The sequence below is a fragment of the Pseudophryne corroboree genome, chromosome 6 (assembly GCF_028390025.1).
Source record: "Pseudophryne corroboree isolate aPseCor3 chromosome 6, aPseCor3.hap2, whole genome shotgun sequence".
Lineage (NCBI taxonomy): Eukaryota > Metazoa > Chordata > Amphibia > Anura > Myobatrachidae > Pseudophryne > Pseudophryne corroboree.
Genome location: NC_086449.1, coordinates 417,680,253 through 417,702,668, shown reverse-complemented (window position 1 = coordinate 417,702,668; position 22,416 = coordinate 417,680,253). Strand labels below are relative to the sequence as shown.

Below are 22,416 nucleotides of genomic sequence, written 5' to 3'. Positions count from 1 at the left end.
GTAGCATATACATTCACACAGAAAAGCCACAAAGACATATTCAACACATATTCATACAACACATAGATAAAACATGTTTAGCACCAGACTTGTGTTAAATTGTATTTATATAATAGAGTGTAACATCAGTTATATATGTATTATTGGGACAGAACAAGTCAATTATATAATGATTAGTGTCAAAGTGATCAGGAGAATGTGTGGATTAATTTGATAGCTATGGGTAAATTGTAGCACATCGCAACAATTAGTTATGAACAAATGTATGAAATATAAAGCCACATTTTATGAGAACAAAAGACTTCCTGCATCCTGAAACTGGACATTGCTTGCATATGAACTGACCAATAACACACAAGGAATGAGAGACCTCCCTCTCCTAGACCAATGGAAGGAGACCGAAACCAACAGACTGTTAACTCCCACTGTTTGATAAAGGCAGGTTCTAAGATATAGTTAGTTAGTTGCTGTTGCTGAGATGGAGGAAAATTCTATGGGACAGGGTGACATATGTTGGCTGTATCTGCTTCTTATGTAACTGTAATAATCTGTAACCCTATCTTATATTTATATATGTTATACTGAATGATATACTGTACATATTTTATTTTGTATGCATAACTTTTAATATCAAATAGATATATATCTCTGAGCGTTGGACCTCAGTATACAATGTGTGCGACTGCCTACTTTCTCTTAAGGGATATAGTGCTGCGACGTTCAGCGCACTTTTATCGTATATGGTAATAAGATGCGCCTTGCGTCCACAGTATATATTAACGCTGGCATTTAAATGATTATTTAAAATAATGGAAATTAACAGAATGAAAGAAGTGGTAAATGTCACCTGGATTCCTGCTACTATAAGCAGAAAGCCGGGTGGGAGGAAAACTATGAAGACAGAAAATCGGGTGGGAGGAGGACTAATGGGCCCTACACACTGGTAGATCTCACTGCACGATATGAACGTTCTCATTCGTTAATGAACAAGAACTCGTTCATATCATGCAGTGTGTAGGCACCAACGATTAACGATGCAAGGCCCTGTGCTCGTTAATCATTGGTACCCTGTCGCTTATGCATGCAGGCCAATATGGATGAGATTGTCCATATTTGCATGCATTGCTATGGCGCTGGGTGACAGGGAGGTGTGAAGTTTCCCGTCACCTCCCTCTTCACCGTCAGGTCGCCCGTCTGCCTTATCTGCGGTCGGGCAGCTCGGCGGCGGGTCGCCCAGTCTGTAGGGCCCTTTAGAAGGCTAGCAGTGGATGAAGAAGTATAGATAAGGAGCAGAGCGGCAGAGGAATTAAACTTTTTCTGCCTTTATGGATCTAATTCAATAGATTCATTGAGTCCATCATGAATGAGGGTCCTCAATCTAAGGATCCAAAAATGTTCTCTCAAACATAATGTTCTATATCTATCAGCCCCTCTAGGTGTTGGTTGAATGGTTTCAATACCTATGAGGCCAATAGTATTGGGATTTTTGGAATTAAATTCCACACAGTGTGCGAATTGGCACATCAGCCGATTATCTAATTATTGCGCATGTGTATGGATCGTAATGCGCAGGCGTGATACCAAACAGCGGAAAAAATCAGGTGTTTTTTTTTATCGCTAGGTGAACGCAGGCTGATTGACAGGAAGCAGGGATTTGTGGGTGGTAATTGCCCGTTTTCTGGGAGTGTCAGGAAAAACGCAAGCGTGGCCTAGCGTTTTCTGGGAGGGTGTGTGACATCATCTTCGGCCCTGATCAGCCTGTTTGTATCGCACTGTCAGAGTAAGTACTGGGCTACGCAAAGACTGCACAGACTGGAAAAATAATTTAATGGTGAGTGAGTTGCAAATGGATTTGCAGATGTCTGCTGTCTGGCAAAGTTTTCATACAGCGTACGCTTGCATTCGCACACTTGCACGGGGTGGGTTTTCACTCACTATGGTGGCTGCTGTCTGATTGCAGACCTCTGCAATAACGCAGAGGTGCGATCAGGTCTGTAGTAGGCCCTATATTCCAAGTTAGTACATTAATGCAAACACAAAAGTACACTTAAGAGATTTAACGACCATTTCACATATCTCATACCTTAGTGTCTGATTCATAGTCCAACGGTTGGTCAGTGGTAGAAATAATGCCAGTATCTTCATTCAAAACGAAAAATATGTCAGATTTAAGAGAAGAACTGGAAATTTCAAACTGTAGAAAGAAATAATACAATCATTAGGAAATTAAATGAGTACGATATGCAGCAGCCCAGTATATAAATATATACAAAGCTAATATTGTTTGGCATGATGTAATGCACAAATATATAGAGTAATCTATGGCAAACAATAATATTACACCTGAAATGTTTTAGTGATGTTCAAAAAAATAAAAGAAAATGTTTGTTTACTATACAGTACATTGCAGCACATGGATGCACACTTCTGAGGTACCTGGGTACCTTAAGTTTCTAGACACCACAGACAAGATAACCGTATCTTTATTTATTAAAATTGTACATCTGAACGGGATGCTTTTATGTGACCGGCGGTCTTGCCGGGATCCTGGCATCTGAAAATCCCGTCAGTCGGCATGCCGACCAACAGAGACTATTCCCACTCTTGGGTGTCTACGACACCCATAGAGTGGGAATAGAACCTGTGGTGAGTGCAGTGAGCCACCAAGCCCACTGCGTGGTGAGCGGGCTATCCCAGTAATCCCCTAATACATGTGTTAAACACTTAGGGGGACATTTACTAAGCAATGATAAGAGCAGAGAAGTGAGGCAGTGGAGAAGTTGCCCATGGCAACCAATCAGCACTGAAATAATTTGCATACTATAAAATGATACAGAGCTGCTGAATGGTTGATGGGGCCACTTCACTGGCTCACTTCTCCGCTCTTATCACTGCTTAGTAAATGTCCTCCTTTGTTTGGAATGAGTCCCCTCTTTTAAATGATGTGGTCCCTTTAGCATCTATTGCTTGTTAACCACCTGCAAGCATTGGTGTATCTATAATGGGGATAGTGCACTACTGGAGGGCTGGTGCAATGATAAGAATGATGATTATAACAATCATCAGCATTTTCAAACAGCTAGTGAATGTCTACTGACCCCTCATCCAAGTAATAGCATTTAAATCAATAGTACAGATGTAACCCTGCTCATCTTTGCTGCAAGACGGCTTTCTGCATGGCGCACTGGGCTTTGACTATTGGTAGCCGGCAATCGCTCCATTAGCTCCTTTAATTCCTTTAAGAATTAAAGGAGTGATTGCTGGCTGCAAATAGTCACAGCCCGCCGCGCCATGCAGAAAGCCGTCTTGCAGCAAAGATGAGCAGGGTTACATCTGTACTATTGATTTAAATGCTATTACTTGGATGAGGGGACAGTAGACATTCACTAGCTGTTTGAAAATGCTGCTGATTGTTATAATCATCATTCTTATCATTGCACCAGCCCTCGGTGTATATATATTTTTTTTAATTAAGTTCTATCAACTGAGTCTGTCCTAGGATTGTATTGAGAGTTAAAATAAAGTAATTTATTAGTGTTTTGTGTATTATCTAAACTAATTTGAAGGATTGAGTGAACAGCTGATGAGTAATTGTTACTCACCAAGGGTATAAATCACTTGCCCAAACCACCTTTGATAAAGCTGCAGTGCCCGCAGCGAAACGTGTCAGGAGGCTATTTGGGTCACTACCTACTAGAATCAACACTGCCTGCATGTACCCGGACCAAGACTGGACTCTAAATTTGGCAGAATATTTGAGGTGACTACAGCATTTGGAGCACCACTAACCCTCTCCACATAAGGAGGATACCGCGACTAAGTAAGGATCCCTAACCCTGAATGGTTTTGAGAACATCTAAGAGACACTCTTAAGGGACTACACCTCTAGCGGCTCATTGTAGTAAAGTGCATCAGTGCGACTGTGCCGTCAGTCCATTCTCCATCTCTTTCACCCATCTGCAATCCAGTTTTCTTTAAATAGGAACGGACCACATTGGAAAGGCAGTTATTATTGTGACCCCTCATTTCCAGTTTTTCTGATTTTAACGGTTTTTAATGTTGTTTTAAATATGTGCTGATTAATTAAATGTGAATAATTTTTTTCTTCACTTAATCCTTCTCATTATCATTACCTTTATAATCACGTTAGCGCTGCTATTTTGTTTTGTTTCTATATTGTACCTGGGGGTGTGACTACCCCAATTTTTAGCAGCAGCATTAGAAAAATAACACCTACAAGCGGCAAGCGCCTGGTCTTCCATTCTTGGTATTTTCTTTTTGTGCCAGTTACAACGCAGGCGTGGCTTGGCGAACTCTGGGCGGGTGTGTGACATCAAATCCGGAACTGAACAGTCTGAAGTGATCGCAAGCGCTGAGTAGGTTTTGAGCTACTCTGAAACTACACAATTTTTTTTTGCAGGCGCTCTGCGATAAAAACGTTCGCACTTCTGCTAAGCTAAAATACACTCCCAGTGGTTGGCGGCATAGCGTTTGCACGGCTGCTAAAACTAGCTAGCGAACGATCAACTCGGAATGACCCCCAAGGTACCATCTGTACAAAAGCTTATAGACATTTTCCTTTATGTGAACGCAACGGGAACTGGAAGGAGTTGAGCCTTACATCATCCCAGTCCTCGTCTTTCCCCTAGGTGTTTTATTTTATTTTGGCATAATTACTAACAGTAAAACCATACCTTTACACTATCGTTTTCATCTGGATCCTTAGCAAGAACAGTATAAAGTGTTGTCAATATAGGAAATGTTTCTGGAACCATTAATGTGATGCCTGGAAACAAAAATGTTTAACATTTTACATAATGTACACATATGATTTTTCTTATTTATACAATTCAGGGTCGTCTTTTCGTATGGGCTCATTGTGTAGTTGCTTAAGTGCCCCAAGATTATAAGGGCCCTAGGATGATAGCCGAGGGTCCCCTTTTTCCAGGGGTACCAGATTTTTGAAAATCTGCCCTGGGGAACAGGAGATATCCGACTTCAAGCAGTGGTCCCCATCCGAGCCTGTTAATTGCTCTTCCCAGCCAGATACCTCTGGTTTTGTCTGACTTAAAGTTTTTCAGAATATATCCTCCAAAAGCTGGGACTCTCCCTTTTCAGTGAACACTGGCATATTGTCTCTACTATGCCCAGCACCAGAGATACTGTATCAGCCTTCCAGCAGCTGGTTCCTGCTCCAGCTCCACACGCCTGGTATGTAGTTTTATATTTTCGTCAGCGGTCCCTGAACTCTGATCCCCAAGTCCCCAGTATCTCCTGAAAGGTGGGACACCATCGTTTTTTTTTTTTTATCCCATTGAAAGCTAAGAAATCTATTTCCAGGAACTGGAGATATCTGCAGTTAAGCAAGCTGCCTTCACACCGGAAAATGATGAATATTAAGCCCACTCCACTCTCCACCCCTCCCTGTGTATTAAACACCCTACACCACCCTGGAAATCATGTACCTGGGCCACTTCATTCAGCCCAATGCCCCCTTCTACACTTTAGTGTTCTCCCTCCCGCCCCATCTCCCACCATCTGTGCAGTACAGGAGTAATTAGCAGAAATTACTGCTCCAGGTCCTAAATGCTAAATGGATGATAGAAATCGCAGGACATCAAAGCTGCTGCTGATAGCACCCCACACCCCTAACACTGGAGGATGGGTAGGGGCCCCAGTGCATTGCTTTGCCCAGGGGCCTATACTGTTGTTAAGATGGCCCTTATACAATGGCCAATATGATTTACAAATGAAGATAATGATATGCAAACTGTGGATTAGAAACATTGTAATTGAAACTACAATTTGCAGAAATTATGTAATTTGTCCTAGAGAGGTGACATCAGGGCTGCCATCAAGGGTGGCCACTCTGACAGAGAGTGGAGGGCCCGGACCACTCACAGTGGCCGCCGCTGCTGCTTTTCCTGGTGCAGCGGTATTGCCCGTGGCCGCTGCTATTCGCATCCACAGCACCGTCAGCAATGCCCGTGGCAGCCGCTGTTAATATTCCCAGCACCACTGCCAGTGACCGGGAAAGGCCGTGGTGACAGTGGAACCAGTGCATCAGGTGGAGTGGGAGCGGGGCAGTCAGCACCTTGTTGCCGTTGCTGCTGGGTGTCTGGCTGCTGGGCACCACGCACCTCCTCCCCAAGGACCGGTTACAGTAGCAGCTCCTCCACTCCCAAGACCTGAAGCTCTGCCTGTGTAGCAGAATGCAGTGAGGACAAGCCGCGGCTGGGATTGGTCACGGTGACACTGGAACCAGTGCAGTAGCAGAGTGGAGTAGTGGGCGGGGGCAGTCAGCACCTTCATGCCGCTGTTGCTGGGTGTCTGGCTGCTGGAAGCCATGCACCTCCTCCCCCAGGATGGGCCACATTAGCAGCTCCTCCCCACCTTGGGGGCCCCCGGGCCGCGACACTGAGCCAGAGCCCAGCACAGCAGAAGCAGGAGGATGGTATCTTCCAAGGAGCAGCTGTATGAGCTGTGGCTGCTCTACTAGGTGAGCACCCATATCTATACACATACCTTGGGGCCCCAGGGTCACACCTGTATACAGACACACCTGGGGGCCCACCTATATACACCTGGGGCCACACCAGGCCAGTATCTCCCCCTTCCCTCCCCAACTGCCCCTCCTACCTAACCCCCCAGCCAGTAGTCACAGTGCCCTCCAACCTCATTCAGCAGTGTACCCCTTTTCCAGCCTAGTGTTCGCCCCTCCCATATCTATTTCACGGTCACTCATCCCATCCAGCTCAGTGCCCTCCCAGGGCCAGATCTAGACTTTGTGGTGCCCCGGGCGAAAAAATAGGGGCACGGCTTCACTGAGAAGAGGCGTGGTCAGTTATGCCCCCTGAAGAGTTGGGCCCCCAGTAGAGTTGTGCCCCCTAGTTGTGCCGTGCCCCCATTATTGTGCCCCCTGTAGAGTTGTGCCCCCTATATACGCCTTGCCCCCAGTACTGTGCCCCCTGTAGAGTTGTGACCCCTAGTTATGCCGCTTAAAATTAATAAGCTCTTAAAATTAATTAAGCTCTTTTGGTTTTCAGTATCATCTGTACGCAGATGATACTCAAATCTACCTATCCTCCCCTGACTTGTCCCTATCTGTACTGGACCGTGTCACTGAATGCCTTTCTGCCATCTCATCCTGGATGACATCTCGCCACCTCAAACTTAATATTTCAAAGACAGAGTTAATTATATTTCCACCGGCCAATAGTAGGTACCAACCTGATATCTCTATCACTGTTGAAAACTCGACTATCTACCCTACCCCACAAGCTCGCTGCCTAGGTGTCATCCTTGACTCTGATCTGTCCTTTGTTCCCCACATTCAATCTGTCTCAAGATCATGTTACATGCATCTAAAAAACATATCCAAAATACGACCATACCTTACACAAGACACTGCTAAAACTCTAATCCACGCTCTCATTATCTCCCGCATTGATTATTGCAATAGTCTCCTAACTGGTCTTCCCAAAACGAGACTCTCACCACTACAATCCATTCTGAATGCAGCGGCGAGGCTTATCTTCCTTGCTAGACGTTCATCGTCTGCAGATCCACTCTGTCAGTCCCTCCATTGGTTACCTGTACTCTACCGCATTCAATATAAAATACTTTTACTCACACACAAGGCCATTAACCAAACTACACCAACGTACATCACTTCGCTTATCACAAAATATCTCCCAACCCGACCTCTTCGCTCTTCACAAGACCTGCGTCACTCATCCACACTCATTACTCGCTCCCACTCACGACTGCAGGACTTTCATCGGGCTGCACCCACTCTGTGGAATGCCCTACCACGCACAATAAGACTCTCCTCTAGTCTCCAAACCTTCAAGCGTTCCCTCAAAACTCACCTCTTTAGGCAAGCGTATCAAATTCCTGAACCACCCACATAACTTTCATAAACCTTCCTATCAAATTACATCCACTCTGTACAGTCCACACATATCCTCACATGTCTTCTCATTCTATGCAAAAGATAGCACCTTTCCTTGTGTACATATGCCTATTTCCCTATAGATTGTAAGCTTGCGAGCAGGGCCTTCCTACCTCTATGACTGTTATCACCCAGTTTGTTATTGTTATTTCAAATTGAAAAGCGCAACGGAATTTGCTGCGCTATATAAGAAACTGTTAATAAATAAATAAATAATAAGAATTTACTTACCGATAATTTTATTTCTCATAGTCCGTAGTGGATGCTGGGCACTCCGTAAGGACCATGGGGAATAGCGGCTCCGCAGGAGACTGGGCACATCTAAAGAAAGCTTTAGGACTAACTGGTGTGCACTGGCTCCTCCCCCTATGACCCTCCTCCAAGCCTCAGTTAGGATACTGTGCCCGGACGAGCGTACACAATAAGGAAGGATTTTGAATCCCGGGTAAGACTCATACCAGCCACACCAATCACACCGTATAACTTGTGATCTGAACCCAGTTAACAGTATGATAACAGAGGAGCCTCTGAAAAGATGGCTCCCAACAATAATAACCCGATTTTTGTAACAATAACTATGTACAAGTATTGCAGACAATCCGCACTTGGGATGGGCGCCCAGCATCCACTTCGGACTATGAGAAATAGAATTATCGGTAAGTAAATTCTTATTTTCTCTAACGTCCTAAGTGGATGCTGGGGACTCCGTAAGGACCATGGGGATTATACCAAAGCTCCCAAACGGGCGGGAGAGTGCGGATGACTCTGCAGCACCGAATGAGAGAACTCCAGGTCCTCCTCAGCCAGGGTATCAAATTTGTAGAATTTAGCAAACGTGTTTGCCCCTGACCAAGTAGCTGTTTGGCAAAGTTGTAAAGCCGAGACCCCTCGGGCAGCCGCCCAAGATGAGCCCACTTTCCTTGTGGAACGGGCTTTTACAGATTTTAGCTGTGGCAGGCCTGCCACAGAATGTGCAAGCTGAATTGTACTACAAATCCAACGAGCAATAGTCTGCTTAGAAGCAGGAGCACCCAGTTTGTTGGGTGCATACAGGATAAACAGCGAGTCAGATTTCCTGACTCCAGCCGTCCTGGAAATATTTTCAGGGCCCTGACAACATCCAGCAACTTGGATTCCTCCAAGTCCCTAGTAGCCGCAGGCACCACAATAGGTTGGTTCAGGTGAAAACGCTGTAACCACCTTAGGGAGAAACTGAGGACGAGTCCTCTATTCCGCCCTGTCCGAATGGAAAATCAGATAAGGGCTTTTACAGGATAAAGCCGCCAATTCTGACACGCGCCTGGCCCAGGCCAGGGCCAACAGCATGACCACTTTCCATGTGAGATATTTTAACTCCACAGATTTAAGTGGTTCAAACCAATGTGACTTTTGGAACCCAAACTACATTGAGATCCCAAATTGCCACTGGAGGCACAAAAGGAGGCTGTATATGCAGTACCCCTTTTACAAACGTCTAAACTTCAGGGACTAGCTAGTTCTTTTTTTTTTTTGGAAGAAAATTGACAGGGCCGAAATCTGAACCTTAATGGACCCCAATTTCAGGCCCATAGACACTCCTGTTTGCAGGAAATGTAGGAATCGACCCAGTTGAATTTCCTCCGTCGGGCCTTACTGGCCTCGCACTACGCAACATATTTTCGCCAATTGCGGTGATAATGTTTTTGCGGTTACATCCTTCCTGGCTTTAGATCAGGATATGGATGACTTCATCCGGAATGCCTTTTTTCCTTCAGGATCCGGTGTTCAACCGGCATGCCATCAAACGCAGCCGCGGTAAGTCTTAGAACAGACAGGGTCCTTGCTGGAGCAGGTCCCTTCTTAGAGGTAGAGGCCACGGATCCTCCGTGAGCATCTCTTGAAGTTCCGGTTACCAAGTTCTTCATGGCCAATCCGGAGCCACGAATAGAGTGCTTTCTCCTCTCCATCTTATCAATCTCAGTACCTTGGGTATGAGAGGCAGAGGAGGGAACACATACACTGACTGGTACACCCATGGTGTTACCAGAGCGTCTACAACTATTGCCTGAGGGTCTCTTGACCTGGCGCAATACCTGTCGAGTTTTTTAATCATGTGGACGACTTCTGGGTGAAGTCCCCACTTTCCCGGGTGGAGGTCGTGCTGAGGAAGTCTGCTTCCCAGTTGTCCACTCCCGGAATGAATACTGTTGACAGTGCTATCACATGATTTTCCGCCCAGCGAAGAATCCCTGCAGCTTCTGCCATTGCCCTCCTGCTTCTTGTGCCACCCTGTCTGTTTACGTGGGTGACTGCCATGATGTTGTCCGACTGGATCAACACCGGCTGACCTTGAAGCAGAGGTCTTGCTAAGCTTAGAGCATTGTAAATGGCCCTTAGCTTCAGGATATTTATGTGAAGTGATGTATCCAGGGTTGACCCTAAGCCCTGGATATTCCTTCCCTGTGTGACTGCTCCCCAGCCTCGCAGGCTGGCATCCGTGGTCACCAGGACCCAGTCCTGAATGCCGAATCTGCGGCCCTCTAGAAGATGAGCACTCTGCAACCACCACAGGATGGATACCCTTGTCCTTGGTGACAGGGTTATCCGCTGATGCATCTGAAAATGCGACCCGGACCATTTGTCCAGTAGGTTCCACTGGAAAGTTCTTGCGTGGAATCGAACGAATGGGATTGCTTCGTAGGAAGCCACCATTTTTACCCAGAACCCTTGTGCATTGATGCACTGAGACTTGGTTCGGTTTTAGGAGGTTCCTGACTAGCTCGGATAACTCCCTGGCTTTCTCTTCCGGGAGAAACACCTTTTTTTTCTGGACTGTGTCCAGGAACATCCCCAGGAAACAGAAGACAAGTCGTCGGAACCAGCTGCGATTTTGGAATATTGAGAATCCAATCGTGCTGCCGCAACACTACCTGAGATAGTGCTACACCGACTTCCAACTGTTCCCTGGATCTTACCCTTATCAGGGAATCGTCCAAGTAAGGGTTAACTAAAATTCCCTTCCTTCGAAGGGATATCATTTCGGCCATTACCTTGGTAAAGACCCGGGGTGCCGTGGACCATCCCTACGGCAGCGTCTGAACTGATAGTGACAGTTCTGTACCATAACCTGAGGTACCCTTGGTGAGAAGGGTAAATTTTGACATGAAGGTAAGCATCCTTGATGTCCCGAGACATCATGTAGTCCCCTTCTTCCAGGTTCGCAATCACTGCTCTGAGTGACTCAATCTTGAATTTGAACCTCTGTATGTAAGTGTTCAAAGATTTTAGATTTTAGATTTAGATTTAGAATTGGTCTCACCGAGCCGTCTGGCTTCGGTACCACAATAGTGTGGAATAATACCCCGTTCCCTGTTGCAGGAGGGGTACCTTGATTATCACCTGCTGGGAATACAGCTTGTGAATGGCTTCCAAAACTGCCTCCCTGTCAGAGGGAGACGTCGGTAAAGTGACTTTTGGAAACGGCGAGGGGGAGACGTCTCGAATTCCAATATGTACCCTTGAGATATTACCTGAAGGATCCAGGGGTCTACTTGCGAGTGAGCCCACTGCGCACTGAAATTCATTGTGAACGGGCCCCCACCGTGCCTGAGCTTGTAAGGCCCTAGCGTCATACTGAGGGCTTGGCAGAGGCGGGAAAGGGTTTCTGTTCCTGGGAACTGGCTAATCTCTTCAGCCTTTTTCCTCTCCCTCTGTCACGAGCAGAAAAGAGGAACCTTTTGTCCGCTTGCCAACAAAGGACTGCGCCTGATAATACGGCGTCTTATTTTGAGAGGCGACCTGGGGTACAAACGTGGATTTCCCAGTTGTTGCCGTGGCCACCAGGTCTAAAAGACCGACCCCAAATGTCCCTTTTCAAAGGCAATACTTCCAAATGCCGTTTGGAATCCGCATCACCTGACCATTTTACTGGTAGAATTGGACAACGCACTTATACTTGATGCCAGTCGGCAAATATTCCGCTGTGCATCATGCATATATAGAAATGCATCTTTTAAATGCTCTATAGGCAATAATATACTATCCTTATCTAGGATATCAATATTTCCAGTCAGGGAATCCGACCATGCCAACCCAGCACTGCACCTCTAGGCTGAGGCGATTGCTGGTCGCAGTATAACACCAGTATGTGTGTGAATACATTTTTGGATACCCTCCTGCTTTCTATCATCAGGATCCTTAAGGGCGGCCATCTCATGAGAGGGTAGAGCCCTTGTTCTTACAAGCGTGTGAGCGCCTTATCCCCCCTAGGGGGTGTTTCCCAACGCACCCTAACCTCTGGCGGGAAAGGGTATACACCAATACTTTTTAAGAAATTATCAATTGTTATCGGGGGGAAACCCACGCATCATCACACACCTCATTTTACTTCTCAGATTCAGGAAAACTACAGGTAGTTTTTCCCTCACCGAACATAATACCCCTTTTTGGTGGTACTCGTATTATCAGAAATGTATAAAACATTTTCCATTGTCTCAATCATGTAACGTGTGGCCCTACTGGAAATCACGGTTGTCTCTTCACCGTCGACACAGGAGTCAGTATCCGTGTCGGCGTCTGTATCTGCCATCTGAGGTAACGGGCGCTTTAGAGCCCCTGACGGCCTATGAAACGTCTGGACAGGCACAAGCTGAGTAGCCGGCTGTCTCATGTCAACCACTGTTTTTTTATACAGAGCTGACACTGTCACGTAATTTTCAACAGTACATCCACTCAGGTGCCGACCCCCTAGGTGGTGACATCACTGTTACAGACACTCTGCTCCGTCTCCACATCATTTTTCTCCTCATACATGTCGACACAAACGTACCGACACACAGCACTCACACAGGGAATGCTCTGATAGAGGACAGGACCCCACTAGCCCTTTGGGGAGACAGAGGGAGAGTATGCCAGCACACACCAGAGCGCTATATATATATATATATATACAGGGATAACCTTATATAAGTGTTTTTCCCCTTATAGCTGCTGTATGTTTTAATACTGCGCCTAATTAGTGCCCCCCTCTCTTTTTTTAACCCTTTCTGTAGTGTAGTGACTGCAGGGAAGAGCCAGGGAGCTTCCCTCCAACTGAGCTGTGAGGGAAAATGGCTCCAGTGTGCTGAGGAGATAGGCTCCGCCCCCTTTTCGGCGGCCTTATCTCCCGTTTTTCTGTATATTCTGGCAGGGGTTAAATGCATCCATATAGCCCAGGAGCTATATGTGATGTATTTTTTGCCATGTAAGGTATTTTTATCATGTTTTATTGCGTCTCAGGGCGCCCCCCCCAGCGCCCTGCACCCTCAGTGACCGGAGTATGAAGTGTGCTGAGAGCAATGGCGCACAGCTGCAGTGCTGTGCGCTACCTTATTGAAGACAGGAACGTCTTCTGCCGCCGATTTTTCCGGACCTCTTCGCTCTTCTGGCTCTGTAAGGGGGCCGGCGGCGCGGCTCCGGGACCCATCCAGGCTGGGCCTGTGATCGTCCCTCTGGAGCTAATGTCCAGTAGCCAAGAAGCCCAATCCACTCTGCACGCAGGTGAGTTCGCTTCTTCTCCCCTTAGTCCCTCGATGCAGTGAGCCTGTTGCCAGCAGGTCTCACTGAAAATAACAAACCTAAACTAAAACTTTCACTAAGAAGCTCAGGAGAGCCCCTAGTGTGCACCCTTCTCGTCGGGCACAGAAATCTAACTGAGGCTTGGAGGAGGGTCATAGGGGGAGGAGCCAGTGCACACCAGTTAGTCCTAAAGCTTTCTTTAGATGTGCCCAGTCTCCTGCGGAGCCGCTATTCCCCATGGTCCTTACGGAGTCCCCAGCATCCACTTAGGACGTTAGAGAAAAATAATTACTTACAATCCACGCTCCTGCTTCCCGACTGCTGCTGCCGGCGCCGCTCCTCTGATCTAAATGAGCGACATCATAACATCTCTCCCATAGCACCACATATGACCCCTAGTGTCTATGTGCCGCTCCCACAATGCAGTGCGGTGCGCGATTACTTCATTGTGCACCACACAGCACTGCATGTACCGAGCACCAGGGGGCATCAGTAGCGGATCTTGCCACGGCGGCGGCACCCTGCAGAAGGCAGCACCTCGAGCAAAAATCCTGCATGCCCGTAGCAAGATCCGCTACTGTGTCCTCCACATATAGTACCCACCTTCCCCCTCTCCAGTCCAGTGGCTCCCACTTGCTCACTGACCCCCCTATCTCAGTGTCTCACACCCTGACAGGCCAGTATCTCTCCCCCCTTCCATCCCTAACCAGCCCACTGCCCCATCTCACTGACCCCCACCTAGAACCCCTCCAGCCCAGTGTCCTCCGCATATATCACCCCCTTCAGCCCAGTGTCCTCCGCATATATCACCCAGGCCGGCCCTATTAATAGGCAAACTACGCGGCTGAGTAAGGCGCCACACATAAAGGGCTATCTTGCCACCTGTCTCACTTATTCACTGACTTCACTACAGTTGGTAATACTGCTGCTGCCTGCTGTGGATGCTGCTTCCACGCCAGTGGCGGATTCAGCGGCAGGCCACACTACTACCCCCACCCCCCCTTTCCCTTACCCGTATGTACAAGGAAGCAGTGGACCCAGCCAGCAGTCAGTGCTTTGCATCACAGTGACTGGCCGGCCCCTCCCACCAGGCTCAGAGTGGGCTGCGTGTGTCAGCCCAGCCCTGCCCTCTCTTCCTGCTCCTCGGCTGCATAACTACACTTCCTGGCTGCCTGTGTCCGTGCTGGCTTCCTGCTATTCACAGTAATAAACTAAAACGCAAGCTAAGGGCTGTGGTTACTGGGGGTAACATGGAGGAGGGAGGAGGAGAGGGAGGGGGAGGGGGGCACTGTGTATAATATAGCATGGGTGTACTATGGGGGGCTTCTGTACAATGTAATATATTATGGATGTGGGAGGGCAGTGTATACTATAATATACTATGGATGTGCTGGGGGCCTGTGTATAATGTACTGTAATATAGTATGGGTGTGCTATGGGGAAGGGGGTTGTGTATAATGTAGCATGCGTGTGCTATGGGGGAGGGGAGCTTGTGTACAATGTAATTTGCTATGGGTGTGGATGTGCTATGGGGAGGGGGTCTGTGTATATTTAATGAAATATAGTATGGGTGTTCTATGGGGAGGGTGAGGCTGTGAATAATGTAGTCTAATATGTGTGTGCTATGGGAAGTGGGGGCTGTGTATAATGTGATATAAATATACTATGGATGTGCTATGGTGGAGGGGGATTTGTATAAATGTAATGTAGCTTGGGTGTGCAATGGGAGAGGGGTGCTTGTGTACAGTGTAAAATACTATGGGTTTGGGTGTGCTATGGGGGAAGGGGCTTGATATATCTTAATATACTATGGATGTGCTATGGAGGAGGGGGGGTGCTGTGTATAAGGTAAAATAGTATGGGTGTGCTATGGGTGTGGGGGAGTGGGAGTCTGTGCATAATATAATCTATGCTGTGTGTACTGGAGACAGTGGCAGATTCAGGCACGTACCCCCAGGTCATTCAGTTGATTCTTTTTTTTTTTTTTATTGCAGTTTCATGGATGAGGCTGCTGCTGTCAGCCCTCCCCATGCTGCTATGATTGATCTCAGTAGTGGACTGTAGCCGGCGACTGTCTGCGGACTGATGGCATAGAAAGTGGCTATGATGGCACGTGTAAATTTTAAACTTCACGGTGGAGATTTGAAAACTCAGTTATAGATAGGAAAAAACAGACACCCAACCGACTTTTCATACATTTGAATTACACCTTACTTGTCTTATATTAAAACTCAAATGTTTGGCCTCCTAAATCTCCCGTACTTTTCAGAGCGACCAGCTCAAAATCAGGGTGTAGGTGGTGGGGGTGCAAGGGGTGAGGAGTGTGTGTGTGTGTGTGTGTGGGTGGGGGGTGGCGGATGCATATGCACCTAGACCCACCACTCTCTAATACCACCACTGGGCCAGGTATAGGTTGGGGAACTGTAAGCAGTGATAGGAAGTAGCGTCAGCTAGGACTCGGGGTTATGCCATAGTGGACAGTTAGTACTGGCCGGTGGTCGCACCATTATGTTTCATTTTATTTCTCTGGGTTGTTTTAAATCTACTTTATTATTAGGAACTAGGGAGAAACTAGATTAAGCCATGTGATTTTACTTAGAAAATTTAAAATAGTGATAGACAAGCCCCTGGGTGGTGCTATTCACGCTCTTCCTGTGGTCCTCCCCCTAATAAAATTTGCTGTGCACGCCTATGATCAGTACGGAATCTCGAATCTGCCCACATACCAGCCCCTGGGGCCGTCTGAGAGCTGGAGGGCAGGCTAGGGGGAGAGACCGAGCACTTGACCAGGTACAAAGCATCCATATCGAGGCTGGGCTGCTCCCCTGTGCCTGGTAACAGGAAGCCACACACTTCCCACCTGCTGCTACCGTGGCCCCTGCTGTCCCTGTCTCTCTCTCATTGCAGATGGTCAGTATTGAGGGCATGAATGCATGCAGCCCTCCAGTGAGCCATCCCCATGTGTGCCTGGTTTGCAGTATGCTAGCAGTCACCCTACACATATGATGTTATCATGTATAAATAGGCCACTGATGTGTGTGCTGTGTACCGAATCCATGGTTTTCAGCTGGGCAATTCCTCCCTCCCACCTTACTGTGGTGCAATGTGTGTAAGGGGCTATAACATATATAAGGGGTACTACTGTGTGGTGTAATGTGACTGACGGACACTACTGTAATGTACTAACCCTATTTTAAATTGGGGAGGGGCGTCAAAATCTATATTTGTGTACCAAAAATGTTTGGCTTGGCTGGCCCTGAAATCACCCCATCCAGTCCAGTGGCCCCACCTGCTCACTGACCCCCCATCTCAATGTCTCACACCCTGCTAGACCAGTGTTCCCCTCCCCAACCAGCCCACTGCCCCCATATCACTCCTCCCAACCTAGAACACCTGCAGCAAAACATTGGAAAATATGTTACAAATATGTTTAAAACTGTACTTAAAATGCTATATGTTATATGTGTAGATGTTGCAAGAAAATTAGAAAACAAAGATTAATAATGTTTACACATAATGCACTGCATAATATATATTTTTTTTATTTGAACCTAGATATAAATTGGGCAGGCTTGCTCTAATTGTATGAAAGTGATGCAGTTAATTGGCCGACAGTCGGGATCCCGGCTGTCGGAATACCAACGCCAAAATGTCTGACTAAAATATTTTTTGTAAGGGGGGGTGGGTATGCAGTATACGCAAAGTGGGTGATCTAACCAACTGGTAAGGAAACACTAAGGAAACACTAACATATAGTGGCACGCAGCTTACAAGACTTTTGAAAGAATTTCATTGAATTTCTACAACCACAAATGTTATTAGCATGGAAACTGTTATACTAGCATTATCATGTTATAGAATGCACTTGTAAATGCTACCTCAGAGCTAATAATTGCTATGGGTAATTTCTACACTGTCCAGTACTTCACTGTTTTCAGTGTTTGATGCATCAACCAACCCAAGGATGTCATAAGGAGAGCCACTGCCTTGATCTTGTATCACCAGAATACAAATCACCAGAATACAAATCTGAAATCACTAACGCTCTTTTCCCAATCTCAGCTCACAACCTTATCACCTGCATGCTTTCCTCTATACTTTTCAACAACTATCCACCTCTCTGTAACAACTATTCTCACCAATTTCTACATTCACCTCTTCTGAGACTGCTGTATCACACCTGAACCAGACTCTAGAAACAGCACTCAATAAAGTGGCACCATCTACCCATCACACTCCACGTAGACTTAGATGTCACCCATGGCACTTTAAATTCACAAGAAAGCTACAAAAACAATTTCTTAACCATTTGCAAAATGAGAGAACGTTTAACTTTGTTATTAATACCTCAGACATTCCAGGCTAAAAATGTTAACTCCGGCATAATATATTTATCACTGTATAGGTATAGGAAAACAAAAATAACCAAGAAATAAGAGAAAAAGGTATGAAGAATCTCATTATGAAAAAGAAAGAGGCACCCAAAACTATCAGTAAAAGTAGCAGCAGCATAGAACAATGCAGAGAATTCCCCAGCAGGACAGAGACATCTAAACCCAAAGAACAAATGGAAGCGCAGGCAATAGAAAATATCACAGAGTGCAAAACCAAACCATCAGCAATTACCAATACGCAGTGGGGTCAGACTCCAGCAAGGCAGCACCAACAGCACACACAGAGAAAAAATACAATGCAGATACACCAATACACAAACAATAAAAAAAATGGTGGTGCATATATATGAAAAACAACAAACCAAACAAAAAAGAAAAACAGCAAAAAGGAAAAACAATCCCCAACAACCCCCCTCCCCGTATACCTCCCCGAACAATAACATACTTGTAACCCAAACCAATTCCCCCGGCACAATAGCCCTAACGTATATCTATGGGTGAGGTGCTAACCGTAGACCTATACCACCAGAGCACAGTGTATCCCTGGTCAAATACTTGCGCAACCAGGGCATAGTAGAAGCAATGACAATTAACAATTATGGGGTGTTAATCCGGAGCAAGCTGGCGGGCACCCGGTGCATATTGATCTAACCACACCGCCACCTCTCAGGGAGAGTTGAAGCACTACAATCCATTTTGAATAAAGCTGCAAGACTGAATTTACTCACTAGACGATCATTGTTTGCGCATCCCCTCTGCCAGTCCTTTGATTGGTTGCCGGTATTCTACCATATTAAATATAAAATAATTTTACTAACATACAAGGCTATTAACCAAACTGCACCAACATACATCTCTTCACTCATCTCAAAATATCTCCCTACCCAACCTCTCCGCTCTGCACAAGATCTGCATCTCTTATCCACACGCATTACTTGCTCCCACTCAAAATAACAGGATTTTATTCCGGGCTGCACCAACTCTGTGGAATGCCCTCCCATGCACAATAAGACTCACTTCTAGGGGGTAATTCTGAGTTGATCGTAGCAGGAACTTTGTTAGCAGTTGGGCAAAACCATGTGCACTGCAGGGGAGGCAGATATAACATGTGCAGAGAGAGTTAGATTTGGGTGTGGTGTGTTCAATCTGCAATCTAAATTGCAGTGTAAAAAGAAAGCAGCCAGTATTTACCCTGCACAGAAACAAAATAACTCACCCAAATCTAACTCTCTCTGCACATGTTATATCTGCCTCCCCTGCAGTGCACATGGTTTTGCCCAACTGCTAACAAAGTTCCTGCTGCGATCAACTCAGAATTACCCCCCTAGTCTCAAAACTTTCAAGCGTTCCCTGAAAACGAACCTCTTCAGACAAACTTATCAAATTATGCATCCACCCACATAACCTTAAATGCTTCCCTATCTAATTATATACACTCTGTACAGTCCACACATAACCTCACATATTTTGTCTTTCTTTACCTTCACACTCTCCTTACCCTTGGCCAACATTGCTGGGTGATCATATCATATAACCCATTAAGAACCTAGCAATCTGGTGGACCATTATGCAACAGGTATCATCCATCCTTGTGTATCAATGCCTATTGCCCTATAGATTGTAAGCTTGTGAGCAGGACCTTCCTACCTCTATGTCTGTCTGTTTTTACCAAGTTTTGCTGTGCTATAGAAGAAACTTAATAAATAAATATAAATTTAAATACTGAACGTATGGTTGTAATTAGAGATGAGCGGGTTCGGTTTCTCGGAATCCGAACCCGCCCGAACTTCAGGTTTTTTTACAGGGGGCCGAGCGACTCGGATCTTCCCGCCTTGCTCGGTTAACCCGAGCGCGCCCGAACGTCATCATCCCGCTGTCGGATTCTCGCGAGGCTCGGATTCTATCGCGAGACTCGGATTCTATATAAGGAGCCGCGCGTCGCCGCCATTTTCACACGTGCATTGAGATTGATAGGGAGAGGACGTGGCTGGCGTCCTCTCCGTTTAGAGTGACTAGAGTACTAGAGAGAGACACAAATTTTGGGGAGCATATAGGAAGAGTACTACTTGCTGCTGATAGTGTGACCAGTGACCAGTGCCACCAGTTTAATTAATCCGTTCTCTGCCTGAAAAAAAACGATACACAGTGTGACACAGTCACACATACCATATCTGTGCTCAGCCCAGTGTGCTGCATCATATACTGTATATCATTATCTGACTGCTGAGTGCTCACTGCTCACACAGCTTAATTGTGGGGGAGACTGGGGAGCAGTTATAGCAGGAGTACATATTTTAAGTACAGTGCACACTTTTGCTGCCAGAGTGCCACTGCCAGTGTGACTGACCAGTGACCACTGACCACCAGTATTGTGATTGTCTGCTGACCACCAGTATATTGTGATTGTCTGCCTGAAAAAGTTAAACACTCGTCGTGTGGTGTTTTTATAAACGCATTCTGCAGACAGTGTCCAGCAGGTCCGTCATTACATAATATATACCTGTCCGGCTGCAGTACTAGTGTGATATATATATATATATATTTTAATTTAATCTCATTATCATCCAGTCTATATTAGCAGCAGACACAGTACGGTAGTCCACGGCTGTAGCTACCTCTGTGTCGGCAGTCGCTCGTCCATCCATAATTGTATACCACCTACCCGTGGTTTTTTTTTTTCTATCTTCTTGATACTAGTAGCTTACTTTAGGAGTCTGCAGTGCTGAGTCTGACAGACAGTGTCCAGCAGGTCCGTCATTACATAATATATACCTGTCCGGCTGCAGTACTAGTGTGATATATATATATATTTTAATTTTATCTCATTATCATCCAGTCTATATTAGCAGCAGACACAGTACGGTAGTCCACGGCTGTAGCTACCTCTGTGTCGGCAGTCGCTCGTCCATCCATAATTGTATACCACCTACCCGTGGTTTTTTTTTTTTCTATCTTCTTGATACTAGTAGCTTACTTTAGGAGTCTGCAGTGCTGAGTCTGACAGACAGTGTCCAGCAGGTCCGTCATTACATAATATATACCTGTCCGGCTGCAGTACTAGTGTGATATATATATATATATTTTAATTTTATCTCATTATCATCCAGTCTATATTAGCAGCAGACACAGTACGGTAGTCCACGGCTGTAGCTACCTCTGTGTCGGCAGTCGCTCGTCCATCCATAATTGTATACCACCTACCCGTGTTTTTTTTTTTTTCTATCTTCTTGATACTAGTAGCTTACTTTAGGAGTCTGCAGTGCTGAGTCTGACAGACAGTGTCCAGCAGGTTCGTCATTACATAATATATACCTGTCCGTCTGCAGTACTAGTGTGATATATATATATATTTTAATTTTATCTCATTATCATCCAGTCTATATTAGCAGCAGACACAGTACGGTAGTCCACGGCTGTAGCTACCTCTGTGTCGGCAGTCGCTCGTCCATCCATAATTGTATACCACCTACCCGTGGTTTTTTTTTTTCTATCTTCTTGATACTAGTAGCTTACTTTAGGAGTCTGCAGTGCTGAGTCTGACAGACAGTGTCCAGCAGGTCCGTCATTACATAATATATACCTGTCCGGCTGCAGTACTAGTGTGATATATATATATATTTTAATTTTATCTCATTATCATCCAGTCTATATTAGCAGCAGACACAGTACTGTAGTCCACGGCTGTAGCTACCTCTGTGTCGGCAGTCGCTCGTCCATCCATAATTGTATACCACCTACCCGTGGTTTTTTTTTTTCTATCTTCTTGATACTAGTAGCTTACTTTAGGAGTCTGCAGTGCTGAGTCTGACAGACAATGTACAGCAGGTCCGTCATTACATAATATATACCTGTCCGGCTGCAGTACTAGTGTGATATATATATATATTTTAATTTTATCTCATTATCATCCAGTCTATATTAGCAGCAGACACAGTACGGTAGTCCACGGCTGTAGCTACCTCTGTGTCGGCAGTCGCTCGTCCATCCATAATTGTATACCACCTACCCGTGGTTTTTTTTTTCTATCTTCTTGATACTAGTAGCTTACTTTAGGAGTCTGCAGTGCTGAGTCTGACAGACAGTGTCCAGCAGGTCCGTCATTACATAATATATACCTGTCCGGCTGCAGTACTAGTGTGATATATATATATATTTTAATTTTATCTCATTATCATCCAGTCTATATTAGCAGCAGACACAGTACGGTAGTCCACGGCTGTAGCTACCTCTGTGTCGGCAGTCGCTCGTCCATCCATAATTGTATACCACCTACCCGTGGTTTTTTTTTTTCTATCTTCTTGATACTAGTAGCTTACTTTAGGAGTCTGCAGTGCTGAGTCTGACAGACAGTGTCCAGCAGGTCCGTCATTACATAATATATACCTGTCCGGCTGCAGTACTAGTGTGATATATATATATATATTTTAATTTTATCTCATTATCATCCAGTCTATATTAGCAGCAGACACAGTACGGTAGTCCATGGCTGTAGCTACCTCTGTGTCGGCAGTCGCTCGTCCATCCATAATTGTA

General features: G+C 45.8%; 1 protein-coding gene across 2 annotated transcripts in view; it reads right to left on the bottom strand.

Annotated features, from left to right (window-relative positions):
* LOC134932483 (cadherin-related family member 4-like) overlaps positions 1 to 22,416 on the bottom strand; it is a 298,616-nt gene that overhangs the window by 131,859 nt on the left and 144,341 nt on the right. For both annotated transcript variants that reach the window (XM_063926947.1, XM_063926948.1), the window contains exons 9-10: positions 4,695 to 4,786; positions 2,084 to 2,194 (exon numbers count right to left, since the gene is read on the bottom strand). In XM_063926947.1, coding sequence (XP_063783017.1) covers positions 2,084 to 2,194; positions 4,695 to 4,786 — 203 coding nt within the window. The remainder of the gene's footprint in view (positions 1 to 2,083; positions 2,195 to 4,694; positions 4,787 to 22,416) is intronic.